This window comes from Syngnathus leptorhynchus, chromosome 5 (assembly GCF_054491065.1).
Source record: "Syngnathus leptorhynchus isolate UIUO chromosome 5, UIUO_Slep, whole genome shotgun sequence".
Classification (NCBI taxonomy): Eukaryota; Metazoa; Chordata; class Actinopteri; order Syngnathiformes; family Syngnathidae; genus Syngnathus; species Syngnathus leptorhynchus.
The window spans coordinates 11,456,055-11,479,593 of NC_141199.1; the positions used below are offsets into that span (position 1 = coordinate 11,456,055).

The following is a 23,539-nucleotide window of genomic DNA, read 5'->3' on the forward strand; positions in this document are numbered from 1 at the left end:
CGAGCCAATCGCAGGGTAGACGGACAATCATTTATGCTCACAATCTCACCCATGGACAAGTTGGAGTGATGAATCGGCCTAGTATGCATGTTTTTGTTGCATATTTTTCATTTTTGTAATCATCACATCTATTCATGAAGAAATCTGATGTTAACAAGCTCCTCATTCGACTTTGGAGGTTTCATGCTATTTCAAATTATGTCATAGGATTTTAACGTAAAATTTCCATTGAAAAAATGGATTAATAATGCTATGTATGGGTTTCAGTAATTACCCCTACAACAAAAAGATCTGCCGGATTTACTCTCCACTTTTGTAATCTGGACCAAACTGAGTCTGCAAGTATAAAGGCTTCATTGAAACTCCATTCTCCGCACAGTGCTAGGGAGCATAGTCACATTTCCTTGACTTCAAAAGGTGAGTGAAGAGTAAGTGGACTTGTGAGAGCCTTCAGGTAGAATATTTGACACATACGTCATGCGTGGTGAAATGAAAAATCCAAGTGAAGGTAACAATAAGCAAAAGTGTGGAGCTGCGAAGGGCCGTTAAATTGTATTGCTTTCACTTGTAACTTGTTACCTTGTGAAGTCTGTCATTTCCATCATGATCATACACATCTGCTTGGCGAGCACAATAATGTCGTTGCCGTTGTCATCCCATTTGGCCACCTCTGCGTCAAGCTTGCATTTTTCCTGTCTGAAACTCTCCACCTGCTCGGCAATCTTGGCCTTCTCCTCCTGGGGAAGCTGCGCCATTATGGCCTGCAGGGGGGGAAAAAACCACAGTACTTGACAAGCAGAAAACAGGTTCCTCTGCAATAATGAATGCGTCTTATACACAGGCTTAGAATGAGAAAAATGCCAGAGGAGCACAATTTAGGTGAAGAGGGGCGATAAGAATAGGAAGCAGAATTGAGGGAAAGGGTGAACAAGAGGGATTAGTGAAAATGAAAAAATACAGAGTGAAAGTCAGCTGTAGCAGCTTTTGTTCAAATGTTTTATGTTAATAAACCTTACCAAAGTCTGCTTTTTACAATAAAATAAAGTTCTAAACTTTACCTTTAATGATTGGACCTTTTCAAAACCCTTGACATCTTATACTCATAAAGAGCAAATCTGTCTTTTCTTGCACTTTTTTTTCCCCTGCCTTTTTTTTGTCCAAGCGGCCTTTAGGGGCAAGTCCAAAATGGCATAAATCACGTGGCAAGGTCATAGATGCAGAAAGAATCCTGTATTATTTGGAAGGTAAATGTATAATTATCTCACGTATTAAACCAGAGGATGAATAATTCATTTTTTTTTTTAACAGTATGCCAGGGAGGTGAGAGTACCCTCGTTTCCATTAGGTCGATTATATTGACTCAGGAAGCAGAAATAAATGAGTATAGTACAGAAAAAAAGCTAGCCTTGTTTTTGAAACCTTATACATTATTAACTGTCCAGAAAATTTTGTATTCTCTTACTGAAATAATCACCCTACGTTCAATTTCATTTCCTCACAGCAAAGCTGGTGTGTGGGGGTGGCGGGTGAGCTCAGTGAGAAAGTGCATCACTTGGTTCATGTCGCCTGCCAAAAGTGTCAGGAAGAAAAACTAAACAAGGAAAAAGCAAATGCCTTTTTTATTTTTTAAATTGAATTGGTGCTAGAAAGAAAAGAGAACAGACAGAAATATACGTAAAACAGATGCAGCGTCCTTGAGCGCTGGCCCTGTGATGAGTATGTGTGCGCACTGCTTAGCTGGGAAAAGACAGAACAGCATAATGCAAACAAACAAAATTGGGCCCTCAAGGCCTGTTTAGAGTTCCGCTATTACTGATGCCAAAACACACATCAGTGTGAGTGTGATCCTTATAAACAGCATGCTGGGTGAGAAAACTGCTCAAATCTACATCTTGACATGCATCAAGTACAATGCATGGCATGTTTGTAGAATTCAGCGCTCTACAGACGCACACTCCCATCCTTTCATTAGATGCCACATATTTCTCAATTATTTTTCAGGTGAAATCATATTTATTCATAACTGCCCAAATGCCATGCATTCAGTTTTCTGTAATGCACATCTTTGTTGCGCCTGCATGTGTGCTGATCAATCAAGGAATACTTTTGATTTGATACATTTTCTTCAGATAAATCATTTCTAGAGCCTGAAGTTTATATACATTCAGGCTAATGAATTAAAAGTCTTGTATGTATCATTTATTTTATTAGTAACCAATGATACGTCAATACAATATTTGGAGACAGGCCCAACGTAGCAATTCCATTAGATAGCATTTGGGCTTGTGATGTGGGATTGATTCCTCATTAATTTCCCATTCAGTCCATAGTCCTTTGTTCCTTTCTCAGTTCAAGCATGCCATACCGGAACTGCCACACTCACTCACACACAGTCACTTGTGAGTCTTCAGTAAATGATGCAGCCAGCAAATAGATGAGAAAGGAACTCGTCTCATAATTTGTTCACTTTGAATGAACATGTATCAGTCTGTGAATGATTCAACCCCAAGTGATTGTAATCCCTACCTGCACATGCATGGCAATTAAAGCAAATCATGTATACTACAGTCAGTAAATACGTACACTGTTCCAAGATTAAGTGACTGTGTATTCAACTCCAAGGCTATATCATAGATTGATTGGCAAAGAACTGAACACATTTGATTACGACTTCATTTAATGAACTGTAATGATTCAGTTCAGTCAAAAATGTATGTTCCCATCACCGACTGTGGCCTCAAATTCGAAGAACAATGGTTCGTCCTTTCGCTGTTCAAGTCTTTGCTGAAACCAACTTCTGGCATCAATTATTTACTTTACAGATGATTTTACACGAAACAGAGAGATGTTGGTGTCAAAATGGCAGTGGTCTTTTGAGAATCACAGATGTGAAGGTATAACTATAAAAAGAAAATAATCCCAAATGACACGAGTAGCACTTATTCTAAAAGAGAGAAAGTGTGAAATTTGAAGCAAAAAGCCTTTCTTTGAATTTAGGGATCTAGAGGACATGAGCAATGAGCTTGGAAGAAAAAAAAAAAAAAATCAAAAGTGGTGAGGTAAACGTGAACCAAATGGGACGTCATGGGGGAGCGGCCTCAGTGGAACCCTCCCCCTTGCTCCCTCCTTCTTTACTCTCTAGAATTCCCTTATCCTCAAAACCTCTCCGCGACTTCACTGATAACAACAAGGAGCGGGCCTCGAGAGCTTAACATAGTTGCAAATCCAGCCAGCGCGAGTCAATGTCTGCAGGGATTAGAGCGTTTTCCGGGTTTCTTCACCCAACGCGGTAACCTAGAATGACTTTAATTTTGCCTTATTTGAAATAAATTGTCCAGACACTGGTGAGTTCAATTTTATGGATGACCTATCAACACTGTCATCCAATCAGTGTGCTAAGTGATGCTGCGAGCGTGCTTTCGGGGTGGGTGGAGTGATTCACTCTGCATTATCCATGCCGTGTTATACCAGTGTTAACTGTATAACTGCATCTGCCGAGAAGTCCTAACCATCTATCATAAATTAGTGTTTCCATCTCATCATACATGGAGCTTGACTTGTAGGACACATTACGCATAAGTAGAACAGCAGTGTCAAGGGGACGATCACATTAAATTACCACAGATAAAGGCTCTGAGAACTGTCCCGGAAGTATCTTTCTACAGCAAGCGAAACCGTCAGAAAGATATCATGTGTCTGGCAGGACGTAGCAGGATCATGACTGTAAACCTCAGTAGGCACATGTCGGTTCTTATGGTGGAAAGGGATTATGTGTACTCTTGTCTGTTTCAATTCAAACACATTTCACCGGTATGCACTTAGAGGGCAGGGAGTGTTGTCCTGACATGACAGGCTGAGGCCTACTGGGCACATCACCAGTGGTTTGCAGCAAACACATCTTTTATGGATGCGCAAGTCTTCTGCATGTGTAAATGTTTAGTCTCTGAGGACATGAGAGTGTCTAATGGTGGGTAGTATCATTTAAAAAAACTGTGCGGGGTATAGGGCCGTAAGTATTTTAAGCATTGCATAATGTCATTTCAATCCTAAATTGCACAAATTACTTTTGATAATGCTTGCTGGCACGTCGTCAAGACCTCAATATCTACAGTTGTTGTATTGAGCCACGTCAACCTCACTGGACATCCAACTTATATCACAGCCTTCACTCCAACACGCTATGACAAAGAGACATGCTGTGACTTTAGACTGTTCCCAAAATGAGCTGCCCACTCATAGCAAAGCTGCCTGCCAGGAAAACTAGTTTGGTGCTGTGAAACAAGTTTGCGTGGCAGAGTTGGTGCATTTAAGCTCAGATGGCTCGACAATGTTACACTGCAGGGGCCTTAGTGGGAGTGTACAGTACATACAAACGAATCAAAACACTTCACACCCCGGACCCCCGCAGACTCCCCGGAGCGACTTTTGTGATCCAAATGCCAGCCTCTGTTCTCTTGGTTCATGGCTGTATTCCTAACTTGGTGAACTTCAAACTTTTTGTTTTTAGATTCCTTGGTTGAACTAAATTATTTAAATGACAAAAGGTATAGGAGTTTCTGCACAGTATGTGAATGTGAATGCTGTTTTAGTAGCAAAAAAAACACCAGTAGCCAACAATGGTGGGATTGTGTTCAATATTAGAACAATCTCAACAGCATTATTGCCATTCTGTCACATTCTAGCTGTTCCTTGTAGAGTACTTGTAATAATGGTACAAAGGTGGAACAGCGGCACAACTGATCATGCACACATACGTCACATTTAGACAACTAATGATAAAAATGATAGATGATAATGTTATCTTTAACCTAAATTAACAACGCCAAATATAGTAGATACATTTTTGATCAAAAGCACTTACATTAAGTCTGAATTTAAATTGTCAAAAGAGTACAGAATTTATTAGGTACTACTCAGGGACGTACTCTGATCAAAATGTGGGTGCATTAGGGGTGTGGACAACGTCTTCACATGCAATATGTTATTGTTGACAATGAAGGGGGTAGGGGTGGAGTTCAACAATAGTTGATCAATAACAGGGTGTGGACGGTCTATGGGACATTATCAAAGTTAATCATTGATACGGGAGTAGGGTTAGACTGGCTGGGGCTCTTGCGTAACATATTTTATTGTTTTGTCAGCAATGAAGTTAGCTATCGTAACCGATATTTTAAAGCAATAGTTAAACAGATTGTACAAGCCCAGTTGTGTTACTTATGTATATCTTTATTTAGTTCAGGTTAGAGCATATTGACCTAAAGTAGGAAGAATTACATACCTGTCACCACCTTGGTGATATATTATGTTGTATTACGGACAATGCTTACTCACAATATTGTAAAAAAAAAAAAAGCTACTCAACCACAATATGTTTGCCCTATCCTTTTATTTATTAGTCTGTTCTTTGTGCATAAACCTGGTGCACAGAGCATGAAGGCCAAGGCAGTATAATGCAGGTCTGCATCACAGAGAAAGGCACAGAGCCAAGTAACACGCTTGGCCATTTATAATTCATTCAGCATGTAACACACCAATAGATTTTTTTTGTCCTGTTTGGGGGAACAAGTGTTGATATCCTCCAAATGGTTGTTAAGATGGACCCCAGTGAAACATAATCGTTGTGCTCACAAAAGCCGGATCGCAGTGATCGCTGCATCAACCTCGGCATGGTAATCTACTGCATTGTAAACCATCTGAAAGGAATTTGGGACTTCTTTGTTGATGAATGCTACGTATTTTACACCTGCCATTTTCAATAGCGTGTACACAAAATAATCATATTTGTACCGATATGTTCATATTGGCTTTCGTACTAAGTAATTGAATCTAGCTGAATGAATTGAATAGACGGAACACAGTTGCTGTCATTTGAATTATTCTCAGTCACTTTCACCCAGGCGTGATTTCATTTTTTTTTTTTCCAGGCCAAGCAAGGGCATATTTATTCTATTGAGTGACACAATAATTCAGAAAGGGACGTTTACTTACCCGAGCACTCTGTCCAGCGATAAGCTGATCATCTTCAGTCTGGACACTAGTCCTACTACGAGTGTCATAGTCCTCTTGTTCAAAGTCGGAGTCATCTTCCAGCTCCTCTGGTGTCTGTGACAATCACCAGAGAAAGACCAAAAACGATCAAACCATACAGAAAACATACACCACCCAGTTATGTAAAGTGCTGTTATTTATGTTATAGTATTCTTTATAGTGGAAAGTCTCAGTGTATATTCCTGACACGCAACAAATCAATTACAGAATCTGACGCCAATAACTGGCAGTATTAGTGCTTTCATACATACAAAAATGGTTTCAGCAGGGGTTATGCAGCAGCAGAAACTTCTCAATAAATGACTAATACTGTCTCGAAGGATATTAGAACTGCGTGAAAAACCACAGCCCCCTCATTAATTTAAATGGGCCACAATGTGCAATGCAATGTAATGTGACATTGCACTGTGTTGTATAATCACACATCATCACCTGCTGATCCCTGTCTTGCAGGGCACATGAGGTAATTCTACTGTTAAATGTGGGACTGTAAAATTGGTAGACATTTATTATAATGGATTCAAAGATTTACATAAAAATAACACACTGTGACGAAACAAATATATGAAGGTACAGTCTGGTACAGAAAACTGTTCGACCACCTGTCATAAAAACAAGATGAAAACGGCCAACATCATGATGTCTGCTTGCAGACACAGTTTCAGTGAGCTTTTCATTTTACTATAATGAATACAAATGAGGAATGTTAAATTGAAGTTGGCCTTTAACACCTAAATTTCAGCTGGTTCCTGTTCCGAACTGAGATTAAATAACATTGAAATTCTGTAGGCAAGCAATATAAATTACAATACCACTCCTTTTTTTTTGTTTTTTTGTTAAGGTAAAACAGTTGATTTATGGACAATTTTGAAAGCAATTATGATAATGTTGCACTAAACATGGTTTGGGTGGTGGGTTAAGTGAACTGTAAATAGTCAACCATTCTTTATTTTTTGCGGCGGGGCAGGCGGTCTCACTGTTTCTTGACGGCATGCCTTAATGGATATTTAATAGAGTGATTTATCTCATTGATTGGACAGACAAGACAAATGGTAATATCCACGGGAAACAGTGTAAACACTCCATACAGCTTTACGTTTAATGTATTCATATTTTTCTGCTTTTCAGTTATATGCATGTGCACCGACAAAGTGAAAGGCAGACTTATGTTTTTTAGAACTTTCATTATACTTTTCATTCTCTACTCAATGCCTACCTCAGAGTTCTAAATACTGTGGCAAATTGGTTTCTTAATCTAATGGCAGCTCATAAGATCTCTGCGGTAAAAAAAAATAAAAAATCCCAAGCAGCTTTTTCTCAGCTTAAGTGGGAGCAAAATAAGGCCTATAACAATATGCGTTCATAAAGTATTACAGTTGTCATATGCATTTTTACCGATATGATAGTCAGTTGTTTCCTTGTAGGAGGAATTTAAACATGGATGGGATTATGAATCCAGCTGGTCTACGGAAGTTCAAAGCCGCCTGTTTTACATTATTTACCAGCATCAAATTATTTTCCATAATTAGATTTTTTTTCATGAGCTGCACCGGGAAAGCTTCCAGCCTGCATAAAGTTGAATAAATGAATTACACGGTGACTAGAGAAGGGCCAGCTCGGGTACAGAATGCAGATAGTTTCATTTCAGAGTGCCAGCTAGTAGAGCTGCTAAGATCATGTTGTTATTCATCCTTCCTATTGTGGCGCACAGTTAAATGACCTGCAACATTTATTGCGCGGATGTGACGTCTCTGAAATGAGATCTATTAATGCAATATTTGTCAGGGCTGAAATGCTATTCATCCCAACCCAGGAGACAATATGATGCCAAGAAATACAACTGTATTCATAAATATATGCCTTTTCCAATAAATGAGTTCATAAGAGTTGTGAACAGCATGTCATACTATATTGCTTCAGATGGAACAGAAATCTGTTTTGGAAAGAAAAGCTTAACATGAATCATTACAAAATCATCCATTAGATTGAAAGGGACATATTGCTGTCTCGTAAATAGTGCAGGTTGAAAACAGTGCGCAATCACCTGCCCGTTGTTTTTGGAATGATAAAATAACAAAAGTGTTATTTTCAGAGTTTTGTATCGATCATGGACAAGATTAGCATAGTCTTTTGGGAATTTTAATAAGTTATTGTAAAAAAAAAAATGGGTGCACAAATCTGAATCTATATTGGATTTTCTGCAGTCCACACAAGTAGAAACAATGACTTACACCCTAGCAATTTGGTACATTAATAAGTAATGATATAAGAATATTAGCATTAGTAATTGTCCTTTGGCATAACTATAATTAAGGAATGCGGTGGATCACAGAACACTGTCAAGACTAAACTTTTAAAAATTGTTCTTGCTTCTGACTAGATCTCATATTGGTTCATAAAGTACGGGATAACTAAAGGACAATACAATACTGGAGGAAGGGTTTCATTCAATTTCTATTTTGTATCATCAGGTAAGGTTGATCGATAAGCTTTACACAGTATTGTTACTTACTATATGTGAGTATAATGACCATGCTGAGGATTAATAAAATAATATAATATTACAAAATGTTCTAGAAAGGAAAACTGACATACCCTTATCATGAGAACAGCTTTCCTGATGTCTCGTACACCATCGTAGACTAAACGGGATGCATCGATGAATTCATTCTCCTCAAAGGCCTGTGGAGGGTTTGTACTCAGCGCCTCGATCGCTACCTCCACTTGTTCAGCAAAACGAGGCATGACTTTAAGAGGGAAGTGGAAAAAGAAAAGATTTAGAATCTTTGCAGAAAGGGGTAACTTCTTATTTCATTTGCCATGTGTAAAAGGTTGTTTTGCATTCTATAAGTCCCGAAGATTTAAGTCATGGTATTATGAATTTTCTTCGTGTGAATATTTATAGACATTGAAATATGGAGGCGCTGTACAACTGCCTTAAAAATAGCCATAGCAAACAAGAGAAAACTGGCATTATGCAATTTCCAATGAGAAATTTGAAATAGCATCCTAGCGGTCAGAAACCAGAGCAAAGACCACTGACCTGCCTTCTTAACATTTGGACTCAAGACTCTATGTCTTAAACGCACAATTTGTTTAAAAGCTTGGTGAGTTCTAAGAGTGCGATCAAAGTAACCCATTCAAATAAAGTCATATCTAAAAGGCTTTTGGTCATTGTTTATTCAGCAGTCTCTCTATTTTCATCAAAAGCGTGTAGCCCCTCTGAGAAAAAAACAAAACAAACGACAATTTGTTTTTCCATTTAGTTAACAATGTGAAATGATCACATTGCAGTACATGTGCAAAATTAAATCTTGGGTAGAAAATGATGCCGCTGGAACATATCACTCTTGTTTTACCAATGAATTATTGTCAGTTGCAGGTATGTTGTAATTTGGAGTTTCCTGTTTGTGTGCTACACTCACATGGTTTGTGTGTTATTTAGTGAAAATAAGATAACAAGCCCACTTAGCCTGTCAAATCACAAGGCCTGAGGAGGAAAAAAGACATTTTGAGTGAAACATAAGCTGAGTAGTGCAAAAAAAAAGTTCAATTTGCCTATAGAAAACTGGTGATTGAGGTGATGCTTTTTATGTGTTCAGTTGAATTGTACTGAAATTACAGTTGAATTGTACTGAAATGACAAATTATACAGCCAGAGAGCACTGGTTGCGGTCATACAAAAGAAAAATAATGGTACATGGTTCCCACAATTTGCATCCACCTGGGCAATTGTATTACATGTGACTCCACTCATCACATCAACTGATTACGGCATACAGCACTGGGTATGTACCCACAGACCCACCTGCACAAAGTAATATCATAGTTTCTCAATGATAATATATCAATAGATAATAAAAATGTTGCCTTCTTTTCTTTAACCCATTCTTTAATGATTTTCCAGGTCTGATTTCATTGTTTTCTTGAATCAGGTATTTTGTAAAGTGGTGTTTTCACGCACATTTTTTTTTTCTATTAACAGAACAGGGTTTCGTAAGATATGTGCGAAACAACAGCAGTTTTAATACGGTTATAAAAGAGTTAACGACAAATAAGTATGCTGGCTCAAACAATGAGCTTGCAAACCGTCAATTGTATTCATACTTACTTACTTACTTCCTCTCAGCTGAGGATGAATAAACTGAATCAGTCAGCAGGCATTACAGGTGTACATATCTGAGGTATGCCTCTTTTAGTGAGAAGCTATGTTCCAACAAATGTAAAAGGCACAACAAAAATCTCTCACTTTCTTCATTTTTAATTTAGTTTAATCCACTTAGTGGAGCAGCGTAAAATAGGCTTTTGAGAATTGCTGGGAAGGCATTTCAAATAGAAATATTTAAATGTTCTGCAAGCTCTTAATGAGAGAGGTTGCTGATGGTAAGGAGCAATTTCACTCATTCCGGTTGAGAAATGATGAAGGGAATTAAATGTGACCATGTAGGAATGCTTTTTTTCACCCTCCAGGCTTAGGCACAGTTTAAAGTAGGAAGTTATGCAAGAACAATGAAGAACCCCTAGTGCAGGGATGGCGTGCCTCTGTGAGGTGATTAACAAGCTCTAAATAGCACTTTTTTTTTGGTACCTAATCCTGAATTCAAAACGAACACAGTTTGGATAGTGAACTGCAAAACTAGTCATATACACGTAAGTCCTGAGTGCATGGCAATTTCTTTCCTATATCACTTGGTGCATAGGGAGTCTCTTGAATTTATATTGTTAAATCTAAACAATGCTTTATTACTCACTAACAGGTTTATGAAATGAGCAACACTATGAAGACCACCACAACCAGGAGGCAAAATAAACCAAATTGAAACAAAATACAGCACAGAACAAATATTTTTTTTTAAATCTGACCAACAACAATTTTAATGCATATTGTAGTCTTCAGTCCACTTAGGGAACTGGAGCTTATCTTAACTAATTGGGAGGTGAGTTAAAACTCTGGACTGGTCAAACAACCCATCACACTTGCATTCAATTAACCTAACATGTATGTTTTTGGAACGTGAGAGGAAGCTGGAGTAACTTCAAGTTCAGGGTGAAGCTGAACCCCCCCCCCACACAGAGAAGAATTAACAGACTTTCAAACTCCAAACTCCTGACTGAGGCAGACGTGTTAACCACTAACTCACTGTGCTGGTATAATGTATTCAATGCCTAATGTTTGTATTATTATTTCACATTTCCCTACTTATAAAACTTCCTGCAGTAGAAACAAATATGACGTTCAGATATTTGAACAAGAATATGTCACATTAAAAAACACATTTGTCCTATTAAAGCACTCACTACAAACCTGGTGCTGATTAAGAGGCCTCTCGGATACAATCAAGTTGTGTGATTATTTTCCATTTCGACAAAAACAACTTTCCCAAGAAATAATAAAAAATATAACATGAATTTGAAGAGAGACTCATCCAGCTCAGTAAAATGATCATAAAAAAGTGCATGGGTCTATTGAGGACAACCAATTCCTATAACACATGGCTTGACACAAAACTTGCCACTGAATTCAATCATTTAAAAATTATATTTTAAAAATATCACCTAAAAATTTATTCTTCATAGCCTTGTTTTTTTTAACCCTAAAAAGAGAAGATTTGCACATTTTCGGCTTTCTTTCTGTTGCGAAGATCCCAAAACGTACATGCATGACGTGTGTGCCACTGAGAGACGTTATTACTCACGATAAAATCCTGACTAAATCCCATTTAACATGGCCCAATGTAATAACTAGGAGTAATGCCCCCCACCTCTTGAAATGGCACACTAAGTTAGGCCATATATCAGTTTTTTAATCTACCCTCTCCAGGCACCACATTAATGATTGACTTTAAAATGTGCCACCCTCTTTTTGCAGAGGAGATTAGTTTAAACATGGGGAGTTACAGTAGTTGTCAGAAAAGTGTCTTGCAAGAAGAAAGGAGGAAGAGGCTAGGGGAGGAAGAGTTTGACCATAACCACTTTCCCATTACGCTATTGATTTCTCCTCCTCTCAAGGACACGATTCAATCCTGGGGCCGATGTGTAGATTGTCTGTCAGGAATCTATGGCTCAGCTTTACACACAAGAGTTGTGTGTCTTGGCTGCCAGTATTTGGCCGGCCCATTAATCTGATCACACTCAATATACGAGAGGGAAGGATGGGCAAATTGAGACAGGTTCAGAGGTCAGACAGTTGTGATAAGTGTCCTGGTGTTGACGTGGCCCTTGTCAAAAAGATAGAGAAGTAGTCATGGATGTAAGCAAACACAATTAAATGACAAGGAGGCTGAGAAAGGGAAGTCCGTTAAATAGCAAAAAAGCTTATTTATGAAGCATAACATCCACAAACAATTCCCATCTGGAGTGATGGGACGTGTCGAGTAAGCACAATAAAACTGAACATACAAGAGTTCATAGGAACTTTTTCACAATATGGTCTTGCATTGGGGCCTAATAGGGCAGTGACCAGCCATTGCACGTCATGGAATAGTCTAGATTTTCATGTCATAGGTTATTGAAGGACATGGACAGGACTGCTAGGCCTTGGCAAAAGTCTCCTGAGAGCTATTCTAGGTAGTCTGTCTATGGGAATGTTCTTTGATTCATTTAGAGGGGAACGCATATAATTATCCAAAATGTCTTAAAGGGAAATAATTATGACACGTTTGACGACGATTGTCTAACAAATCAAGAAATGCGTTTTTAAGCTTTTGTCCACAGCGCACACACTAGACGGTCCGGAGTAGATGTTTGAAGCATGCACATCACAAAGAAAGGGGGGTTGGGGAGGACATCACATCAATGAATTCCACAAAAAGCTCGAAACACTTAGTGAAATCATTGGTGACAGCTATTGATTTTCTAGAAGAGTCGAGTTAATTGGACTTGGTACCCTCTAAAAGTGTGTGGTCCTGCATCCTTTGCCTTTGTTCAGCTACATTGAATCATCTTTCCCTCAGCTATAGATTTCCCCTTGACTGTGATCAAATCCATAGACTTCAGGTCTTTGAGGGAACGAGGGAAGCAAAAGTTCAGAAGGATCAATGAGTGCTTCATGGTCCAGATCAATTGTGCATTGTCACCCTTAAAGCACCCCAGCGAGAACCACCAAACTTAAACTGGGAAGCAAAAATATATATTTTTTAAATCCTAAAACCAATATGGTACAATAGTGTTTACTGTTTCCCCGCCAAGTAATTAATAAGACTCATACCAATGTTTTGCAGGAAGATAATGCAAACAAGACTTAGAGTAGGTATACGTCCCATACAATTTATCATCGTGGAGTGCAGCTATGAAAACAACAGAAAAAAAACAAACAAGAATTTTTTATTGTGACTTTTACTGTCACTCGGCCATAACGCCATGTACTAAACGACAGTGTGTTGAACAACTTCAAGAATCAATATCATGGGGATCGAAGCACATTTTTCAGTCAAAGCTCCGAGGAATACAGTGCATGGTGCACTGATGATAAACTCACCTCGAAGAAAATTTACACAGAACACAATATAGAGTGTAGGTTGCTGCTAACTCAAGCATGGTACTTCATGGAGGATTAATGGAACAGCAGCAGAATTTTATAGTCCTAATGTGAGACAAGGTTATAGTCAGATGAAATTAACCTTAAGTGTCCACTGTACTTTATCAATTAAATTCCTCAATCAAATGAAAAGAATCATGCAATAATAGAAGAGAATGTGCTTATGACAGCATATAACTAGTGCTGCGGGAGGTCTGTTATGGAGGGTTGTCAGCGCCAGATGAGACGCAGATATCTGTGTGAACACGTGATTCACCTGATGCTGTTTGCAATTTATCAGATAGCTGCAAGAATAAATTATTGTCTTAACAATTACCCCGGCATATGGATGCAAGAAGGGAAACAATATAGCAACGCTGAAAATGGGCCATAATGAGAGGGACGAAAGTGGATGAGGATCAAGTGACTGTCAATCAAGAATATAAATAAATAGAGGGCTGAGGGCTGATTTAAAAAAAAACAAAAAACTGAGATAACTTGTTTATGGCACAAACTTCAATAAAGGTTTACCTGTTCGGGCAATTTTTCAAATGAAACATTAGCATATTTCCAAGTAAACTGAAGATAATCATTGCATAATTAAACTTAATAACAAAACATACTGAAGTGCAATTATTCCTCTTCGAATGGCATTTGTACTAGTGGGAAAGGGAAGGTGATTTGCAAAGAAGACATACTGTGTCAAAACGGTATCTTAGTTGTGAGCCATATTTTTTCAGACATTTTTGTTGAACTCCAAACTGTACCATTTTTGATATCTTCAATTTTAGAGAATCCATGGTTTTTGGAACATGTTATTTTTTTTGAAACAGCTTAATTTGGCAATGCCATTTAAAAAAAAAACACTTGAAGCCTGTATGATTAACCTCCATGAACACTGCTTGGCAACGTGTATTTATGTTGCTGCTATGGAATTTATAATGGCCCTGTTGAAATGGAAATGCAAATAAAAAAGACAACAATAAAAAGTAAGACAACCGGTGCCAAAACAGTTTTTCCCCAAGATAAAAAGACAACTTTATATTATACACGAGTGCATTTGTAATGTACTAACCAGTTTCAGACAGGAGCTTGATGGACTCCAGCACACGCTCAGTGTAGACGCCTGGTTCATAGTTCTCCATCTCCGCATTTATAATGTGCACAACCCGAGCAGCTCGGCCCCTGATAGCTCCCGCAGTCCGGTCCAGAGTGTCCACATCGCCCTCTTGAAGGGCTATGACACATTTGTTTACGTCCTCAAGGATGTGGTTTTCTTGGGAGAAAAGGAAATAACACTTAGTGGAACCGAATGACTGTTGTCGTGTGACCACACTAAACAGGTTTATACCTGACACAGACAGGAAGTCATCCACAGAAGTGATATCATCCACGGCTTCAGTCAAGATGCGGACTTGCTTCTCCCACTGGTCCTTGAAAACGTCCATGTTGTCCTGGGCTACTTTACTCTGAGGTCTGGCAGCCAAAGTGAGGGCAGCATTGATAACCTGATAGACAAAGATAGAGAAGCTGTTGCATTTCATTTGAAACAAATACGGTGGTCACCAAAGTCAAGTTTTCGAAAAGTCCAAAATCAAACACAATTTTGGGGTAAAATGTGCCTGCATAAGAATGTCTGGTCTGCATAGTTCCTATTGGGATATCTGCACGGAAAATGTGAGACAATAAATGTGATTTTTTTGGGAAATAGGCAGTGTTGCTTTTATTTCAATTATTTCTGATGAGCGTCGCTAAACTTCTCTAACTTTGACTTGGGATTTTCTTCATGCTCCAGCTAGTGAATTCTTGGATATTTAAATTAACATATATACAATTTTACTCAATTTCCACAATCTATACATCACTGGGAGTCATTATGAGTGCCCTTTCAGAAAATGTACAAATCTGTTTTTCCTAATCTCGCATTCATTTTGATTTCACATGAATGATTTCACATTGATCTTCAGTCACAAAGTTCAATGTCTGGTTTAGTATTTCCAAAGTTAAATATGTAGTTTCTTGTATATTGAGATACATTTTGTGCATCAAACAGTCCATATGAATTTCAAACCTAATTTCCTTATTTCTTTCTCACAAAGTTGGGTCCTCTCTGAAAAAAGCCCACTGTTAACCCTGGAAACAATGTATTGATTTTAACTTCCACCGGTGCTTACATCCTGAGAAACAGCACTATAAAATCCTCCTACGCGTTATTGATGGATGGCTCCACCATTCTGCCAACCTAGATTCTTTAAGTCTCAGCTCCATTCTATTTGTTAAAAAAAAAAAAGGTATGCTTTTAAATGCCTTTTAGACATAAGCACTCAACACTGGGCTTGTGCGAATGCTTTACAACATGGAGAAAGAACTCACCTGTGGGCAAAGGCTATCAATTTGGGTTGCAGCCATTCGAACCAGCTTGACACCCTCTTCATTATTAGAGATGGAGCAAGCCAAGTTGGCCACCTGAATAATGAAAGACAAACAAAACAGAAAAAGACATCAGTGATATTTCATCCGTCCGCGCATTTGCTCGGGGTTCTCCTTGCCAGGCAGTTGCATTGCATAAAATGGCAACTCGCACAATCACACAAATGAACCATTTAGTCGTCATCACTTAACCCACAATGTTTTTGTAATTTGAGAGGAAGAATTGCAAGGGAGGGGGGGGGAGGGGTCTGCAGATTCCACACATTTGAAGGCCTGAGTCAAGATTTGAACCCAGAACACCTCCTACACCGTGCTGCCTTGTGATATTTCAATTAGCTTTGTAAATTTGTTCTGCCTTTGTTCTTGATGTGCAGACTACCAAAGGTAATTCAATATGGCACAGGCTCAGTTTGTCCATTATTCAGTTTTGTAGTCTGAGGACAGAGGGTAGTGTCATACTGTGCAAGGAAAAAAGACGTAACAAATGCTGAGTCCCACTAAAGTAATATCTACATGACATGCACAGATAAATGTCAATAGCATTACCACGGGAAGCATACAGTATATGCCAACAGTCATCAAGTACAGAAAGAGCTGGCAGACGTGGCCCAGATGGAGGAAAGCCTTCAGTTCTAGCAAGATAATGTGATTTATTTCAAATTCAAATCATCAATTTCACAAACGCTGATAAAGAATTGTGAGCATGATAAGCTGACATTTCTAACGCGCTTGTGATGTATGACCACTATTGAGGCATTGGATTCACTTGGTGGTGTAACAAGGCACTTTATAGCTGTGAAAATTTGAATTCCAGACGCAGCTCATTGCAGTCCATTTAACTGCAGGTCAGGCTAATGGTGATACCCATTTCCCTCGGCATTATGTGATATTTTGTTGTTTGTGGTATCAAGCAGAGTTTAAAACCGGCAATAATAAACTTTTATATCGCTTGCATATTCATTATGAGCAAGCAAAGTCAACATATGCAACACAGTATCAGTCTTTGTTCACTTTCATCACACACAACTGTATAATGCAACCAAAACCCGAGGTGCCAATGTGGCCAGTGTTTGAAAGAGAGCCAAACACCGCTGTTAGCAGCAGAGGTGCCAGTCCATATTAGCGCTGCTAGTGCTCACATGTCGCCATTTGAGGCAAATTGAACGAAATCAAATTTGTGTTCGACGACTCTGGCTTAGAGCTCTGTCTCTTTCCTCATGACAGCAATGAGCGCATTGATGGATTGCCGTCCTTTTATGCGCGCGCGTGCGGATGTGTTTAAAGTGTGTGTGTGTGGGTGAGGAAGAGAGAGAAAAAAGGAAAGCTCCGCTTTTCACACGAATGGGAATGGTTAAATACATTTAAAAAAGCAATTTAACGGAATGTTTTGCATTTGGGCATATATTTTCATGCACAGGAAAAAAAAAAGTCAAATAGTTCCCATTGCTGCACAGAGGAGTCAGAAAATACAAAAAATGCATCATATTTGAAGCATTTGTCAGATTCACAGTCTCATTGCCATAAGACCTAGTGTCATCAGTGCACTTTTTTTCTACACAGTTCCATGTGAGTGTGAGAGGCAAAGAGCTTTGTGGAAGCTGGAAAGAAGCCCAATAGACCCTCTCCCACAGCCTCTTAACCAACACACAGAGCTGGAAAAGGTCCAAAGCTGCAACATCAGCCAAACTTCTAATTGCAATTAAATAAGAAAGTGCTTTTGGTTTGTGACTATTTGTTTGTTGTTTATTCCTGTGTTAGGAGCTCAAAGCAGTTGAGAAGGTGAGATGAATGAAGAAGGAGCAGTCAAGGGAGTGATGCCCTCCGAATGCCCATTCTTCATTTTAGTGTTGAACTATTGATTTTGTCATTTCGCTCGGCCCTGAATAATCTCTTCAATTCTAATTTGATGAAGGCCTCCACTGCATTTGAAAGGATGGGCATTCTTTTGCCATGCTATCTAAATCACCTAAATGGAGCAGAGTAACTGGAAATTGATTGAAATGGTTGCGTCAAAGAGCACAAGAAGGTGGGTAATAAATCAAACAATGTTTGAGCTGTCTGCCTTTATTTCCGTTCTACTGTATGTACTAAGTGGCAGCCTCCATGTGGATCAAAGGTCTGTGCATGAATCATTGAGCTTTTTGGAACATTAGAGACAAAAAAGGATATTAAAACGCACAAACTGAAGGTTCCTGTTTATATCTATAAACCTCATAACAATGTCCGCTCTTAAAAGGGGTTATGGAAAACACTCCTTGACCTGTGTACAAAGAGTAACCATCCATCCATCTATCCATTTTCTGTACCGCTTTGTCCCCACGGGGGTCGCGGGTGTGCTGGAGCCTATCCCAGCTGTCAACGGGCAGCAGGCGGGGGACACCCTGAACTGGTTACCAGCCAATCACAGGGCACACAGAGATGAACAACCAGCCGCACTCGCACTCACACCTAGGGGCAATTTGGAGTGCTCAATTGGCCTACCAAGCATGTCTTTGGTCACTCAAGTGTTAAATCACTGGGGTAACCAGAATTGTCTCTGTAGGAAAAACATTCATTTGCAGTCTGGTTGCAAAAGGGGTAAAACACACCATCATATCCAAAAGGTTTGCAGACCTGCACTGAGTATTGTTTGCCTTAGCTAGAAGCATTGGAGCCTGACAAGGTGAACTTACTTTCAGTTGTCGATAAGATGGAGGTGGACGGCAGCATACTCGTGCCACATATACAGAGTAAACTGCTGTCCTCCTGAGTTTGAATGAATGAATGAATGAATGTTAGAATTGTTAGCCCAGTAGCCCCATTTTACACAAGACGTATTTATCAAATATCTTTCGTGATCACCTGATTCAGGCATGAAGCATAGAAGCGTTAACTTAATGGATTATTCATACCTCCTGAGTCCTGACACATCAACACGATCAGTGTGGATCTAATCGTGTTGCACACACCCAAAAGCATCTAAGCTTTGCTTTCAGAAATTCTACATTTCCTAGCGTGTAGCAGCAGTGCCAGCGATGATTGTCCGGGGACACTTGAGATGCAAAATTAAAAACACTGAGTATAAATGAGAAAGGGCAAAATGTTTCCTCAAGGCAAATGTGATTAAAAGTACTCTCCGTGGTACTCCTTTAGACTGACAAGTAAAACATGATCCATTTCTAGTTTCTCCAATCTGACAGATGCAACATTTAAAAGGCTAAGGTTTTAAATTCAGGCTTTTTTGAGGACTGGAGATGCTTATCATATCATATTATATATTATCTTATCATATCATATGCACCAGCTGGATTCTATAGCAAAACCAGCTAGAAAGATGGGGAGCGGTCCCTCCAAGGCTGAAGTTTCCTGACATGATTCGTTTGTTGATGTGCATTACGATTGAGTGAAAAGCCGACAGACCAACGACATAACGTTAATACACTGCCGAGATTGGCTTCATTGACCATACGGGTGAACAGATTCTTCAGTGCTCATTAGCTGGCTAACTATTGCCATACAGTTTGCACAGCCTATCATTCAAATAAAGGAGCCTACCTGCCTCAGCAAGATGAATGCACACTCGCCACATACCCACCTCACACAGATTGAGCTGCTCATTCAAGTGACAATACACGAAAAAAAATCTGATCCAAGTCGAAAAGTTATGATTTAGTGAAGGCTTTTCCATGGCTACTCAAAACCCCATCAAATTATGCACACGTGTTTGAAAACGAAATTGACTTGCTAACTGTTGAACACCTTTTGAATTGGTGTCAGGAGGGGAAGCTCATAGCTTCATCAACATACCAAAAGACATACCGTACTATTTTTGGTCATTGGTCCCCAGATCGTTGCAAATAAAATTTGAATGTGAGCCTAAAAAAACCAGCTGCTAACAGATTGAATTCAATAAGATCCCCAGGTTCTGCTTGTGGTATATAATTAATAATAGTAATAAAAATTCTCCAGCATTGCTCAAGCTCAAGCCATTATGACATGTTTCGATTTTCATGGATGTTGTCGGTGCAGTTGTTTTGAGATTTAAATAAACATGATCTCTCTTTTGATGCTTATCTAGACATTGGCATCAACAAAATAGAATTAACCAAGCGTTCAGACATATGCACATACATAGACTGTATACGAAATAAATCCGTCAACATTTGAGCAGGATGGCAAAGGTGTCAGGGGAATACAGCATGCAGACTGGAAAACAATCACAGCCCTGCACACAGGGGGGGTACTTCTACTTGCTTTGGCGCGCAGTTGACAGCTCCTTGCAGTCTACCACATGTCTCAACATACATTGCATGACCTGGAAGGGACAAAGGTAAGGTGCGAGGCACTTGGTAACGCCCCATGTCAAGGTACTTGAGGCGACGGGGGAAATGAAACAGTAAGGGTTGGTGACCCCCTGTTATTTACTAGGAACAATGCTTTGGAAAATCAATGCCTATTAAGTGCATACATACATTGCCATGGGAAGGCTGGCCACCAGATGCACTACTGCATTAAAAAAAAAGAAAAAAAAAAACTTCCATGGGGTTTATAATGCAAGGCTAGTGTTTCAAGCTTGTTTGTTACGATAGAGGATGCCATGGGTAGTTCTAAAGAATGATTTTTATTGTTTTTTTTAATAGTATGGAGCAAGTATACACACAAAAAAAACCAGAGGTAAAATCAATACTGGCATTTTTAACACAAAATTTATACATGAATACTGGAAGAAGAAAAAAAAATCAGGCTACTCTCTTTATTTGATTGTAAGGCATAGACAGAGCATGACATTATGAACTTAGAGGAAAAGTCGTTTGATTACCAACTATTGGTGATGATTGCTCTGTCTCATTTTTTACAACTTTCTTTTCCGCGCTTGCATGCAAGGCAAATTCTGTTCTTGCAGAACTCAACTCTCACTCACGAGTAGCTGATTGAGGCTCTAGCCTATAACGCAGGGGCTCTTAATAGATTCAATCTGTTAGCAGTGGGTCTTTTCTAGGCTCACATTCAAATTTTATTTGGAACGATTCTAATAACTAATAATGAAAAGTGATCATGAAAGAATTTTAATCAGAATTTACCGTCAGAATATGTTCTTTCAATTGACACTGAAGAAATCCGGGTGCGGGGCAATTTAGCTGAAAAAAGTCATTTATCAACAAGTAAAATCTTTAATGCTCCTAGGATCTAGTATATGTGGTCATTTAAAATCATAGCTGGTTGAAAACTGACAAAATGTAATCTTGATCACTGTCACCACTTCACCATGGTCGAGTTTGCATGGAATCCTGACAGTGCTCTTTCCTCTGGAGTTGTGGCTAAGGGTTGAATGTTCTGGCTGCAAAAATGTGACTGGTTCATTTATAAATATGATAATTTGCTGCAGACAGTTGAGGGAGGTAAACCAGTAATGCTCGTAGGAAGACATTAGAATTGTGCATGAGATAACAAGTGGGGGCGGATGACGAAACAGTTCAGATGAGCACGATAACGGGCCTACAGACGCACTGCAGCAGAAAGACGACTGAAGCCACCTGATCCATAACAAAAGATAAAGCTCGCAATCATATTGCAGTATTACGTCTTTGGTTATTGACCCCCTCTGTAGTACTAAATGTCAAGGAGCCATGATTCTTCAAGTAACTTCCTCCCCAGGCTTCAAAATTTGGATGTCTTAATGAAGAAGGCCATAGGAGGAGAGGGTGGCCTCATTGACAATAATAACCACGGTATAAAATGTTATCAAGCTCAGAAGGGGACACAGGGAGGTAATTGAATGTAGTATAAACAAATCATAAAGTGTGCTGTACAAAATGAATGTAGGTTTATACTGATTGTGTGTGTGTGTGTGTGTGCGTGCACATGGACAGGCGCCACAGGGAGTGGGTCTGGCTCTTGTGCCCCCCTATAAAGAGAAAAGAACACGGCGTCTCTAAGGTGGCACAAGTACAGTGCTTTAAGCTTACTCAACACCGTCTCCTTTTTTGACGCTATAGTGCAACCACGGGAGGCAGACTGACTTTTTTTTCTTTTTTAAGACACCCCGCCTCCTTGAAGAAGCTATTGATTTCTCTTTGCTTCGTCTCCTTCTACCCTGCCCTCCGTATGAGTGCTAGCCAAGCAGTTGGGCTTGGCACAAAAACACAATTATGAAAATGGACCTGTGGGTTGTTTCGTTTAATCTGTATGTACAGTCCTCCAGTCCAACTGCTACAACGACTATTCAAATGGGTTGCAAAGAGGTAAAATTGGAAATGTTCAAGCCTTTGCATTATGCAACAAATCAGTTGAAATCAGTTGCCATCTAAAACACTCCAGGCCAAAATGATCAGAAAGGGACCCAGTTCGATGCAGACTCACACTTTACTGTCCTCATGTGCTTCGACATCAAAGTTGATGCCTCTTGTCACATACTGACCGCCATCAATTTACACTGAGGCATTCACAGCAAAGGGCTCAGACAGCAATTCACCTCTTCTCCATTTTCACTTCAATGGCTACTCAAACCAAAATGGCACTAACAATTTTCAAGACAGTACATCTATGTTTGACATGAATAAAATTAAATCATTAAAACGATTAAAACCATTTAGCCAGCAAACTATCCATTCATCTCCATGTATTTATGTAGACAGACAAAAATCTATCTATGTATCTATCTGTCTGCCCGTTGATCCAATCACCCGCCTGGCTAACTGTCAGTCCGTCAGTCCGTCTGTCTGTCCGTCCGTCCGTCCGTCCGTCCGTCCGTCCGTCCGTCCGTCCGTCCGTCCATCCATCCATCCATCCATCCATCCATCCATCTGAAAGGGTCAAAACATTCTTCATTCTGTTCATTACTTATGGACTAAAAGTGAAAAATGAACACACCACGGCTGTCTGATGTGTGCGGAGCATGTAAAGTAAATAGTGACTTTTATTTACGTCTCATGTATCTTAATGTCCATCCATCTATTTTCTGAACTGCTTTATCCTCATGAGGGTCGTGGGCGTGCTGGAGCCTATCCCAGTAGTCTTTTGAGCGGCAGGCTACATCCTGAACTGGTTGCCAGTCAATCACAGGGCTTTTAATATCCTATAATGTATACTATATCTGACTTTGTTTGTTGTAATAAAGATGAATCAATTGCTTGCTTGCTGAAAAATACATTAAAAAGGACTTTGACAAAGATAATCCAATTTTAAATCCTAATCACTTTTGTGTGGTGAAATAAAAAAAACACATTATTTTCCAAAAATACTAAGAAAAATAGCATCAGTGACGATAAATGATAGCGAGCACAATTGTGCATTTCACCACCTCGGATAGCATTACCGGTACTGCCCCAAATAGTAAATTACGCGGGTTGGGGGGGGGGGGTGATCAAGGTATTCCAGAGAGAAATGCCAAAAAGTGTCAGAAAGTTTGGTCTCAGTGGCCCATGCCCTGTCACTCATCTCAGTCGCACTCTACTTCACTATCCAGCACATTTTATCAACTGGGATTTCACTTAACCTTGTGCTGCTGTGTGTAGCATGGAATTATTTCTTGTTTTTAAGTTGATACTGTTGACCAGTGATTCTCAA

At 39.3% G+C, this 23,539-nt stretch overlaps 1 protein-coding gene across 5 annotated transcripts in view; it reads right to left on the reverse strand.

The window, feature by feature from the left end:
- Window positions 1-23,539, reverse strand: part of ctnna2 (catenin (cadherin-associated protein), alpha 2) — a 186,013-nt gene that overhangs the window by 12,285 nt on the left and 150,189 nt on the right. For all 5 annotated transcript variants that reach the window (XM_085912130.1, XM_085912129.1, XM_085912128.1 and 2 more), the window contains 6 exons: window positions 15,938-16,030; window positions 14,916-15,072; window positions 14,640-14,840; window positions 8,644-8,795; window positions 5,989-6,102; window positions 580-761 (listed from right to left, as the gene is read on the reverse strand). In XM_085912130.1, the coding sequence (XP_085768256.1) occupies window positions 580-761; window positions 5,989-6,102; window positions 8,644-8,795; window positions 14,640-14,840; window positions 14,916-15,072; window positions 15,938-16,030 (899 nt within the window). The remainder of the gene's footprint in view (window positions 1-579; window positions 762-5,988; window positions 6,103-8,643; window positions 8,796-14,639; window positions 14,841-14,915; window positions 15,073-15,937; window positions 16,031-23,539) is intronic.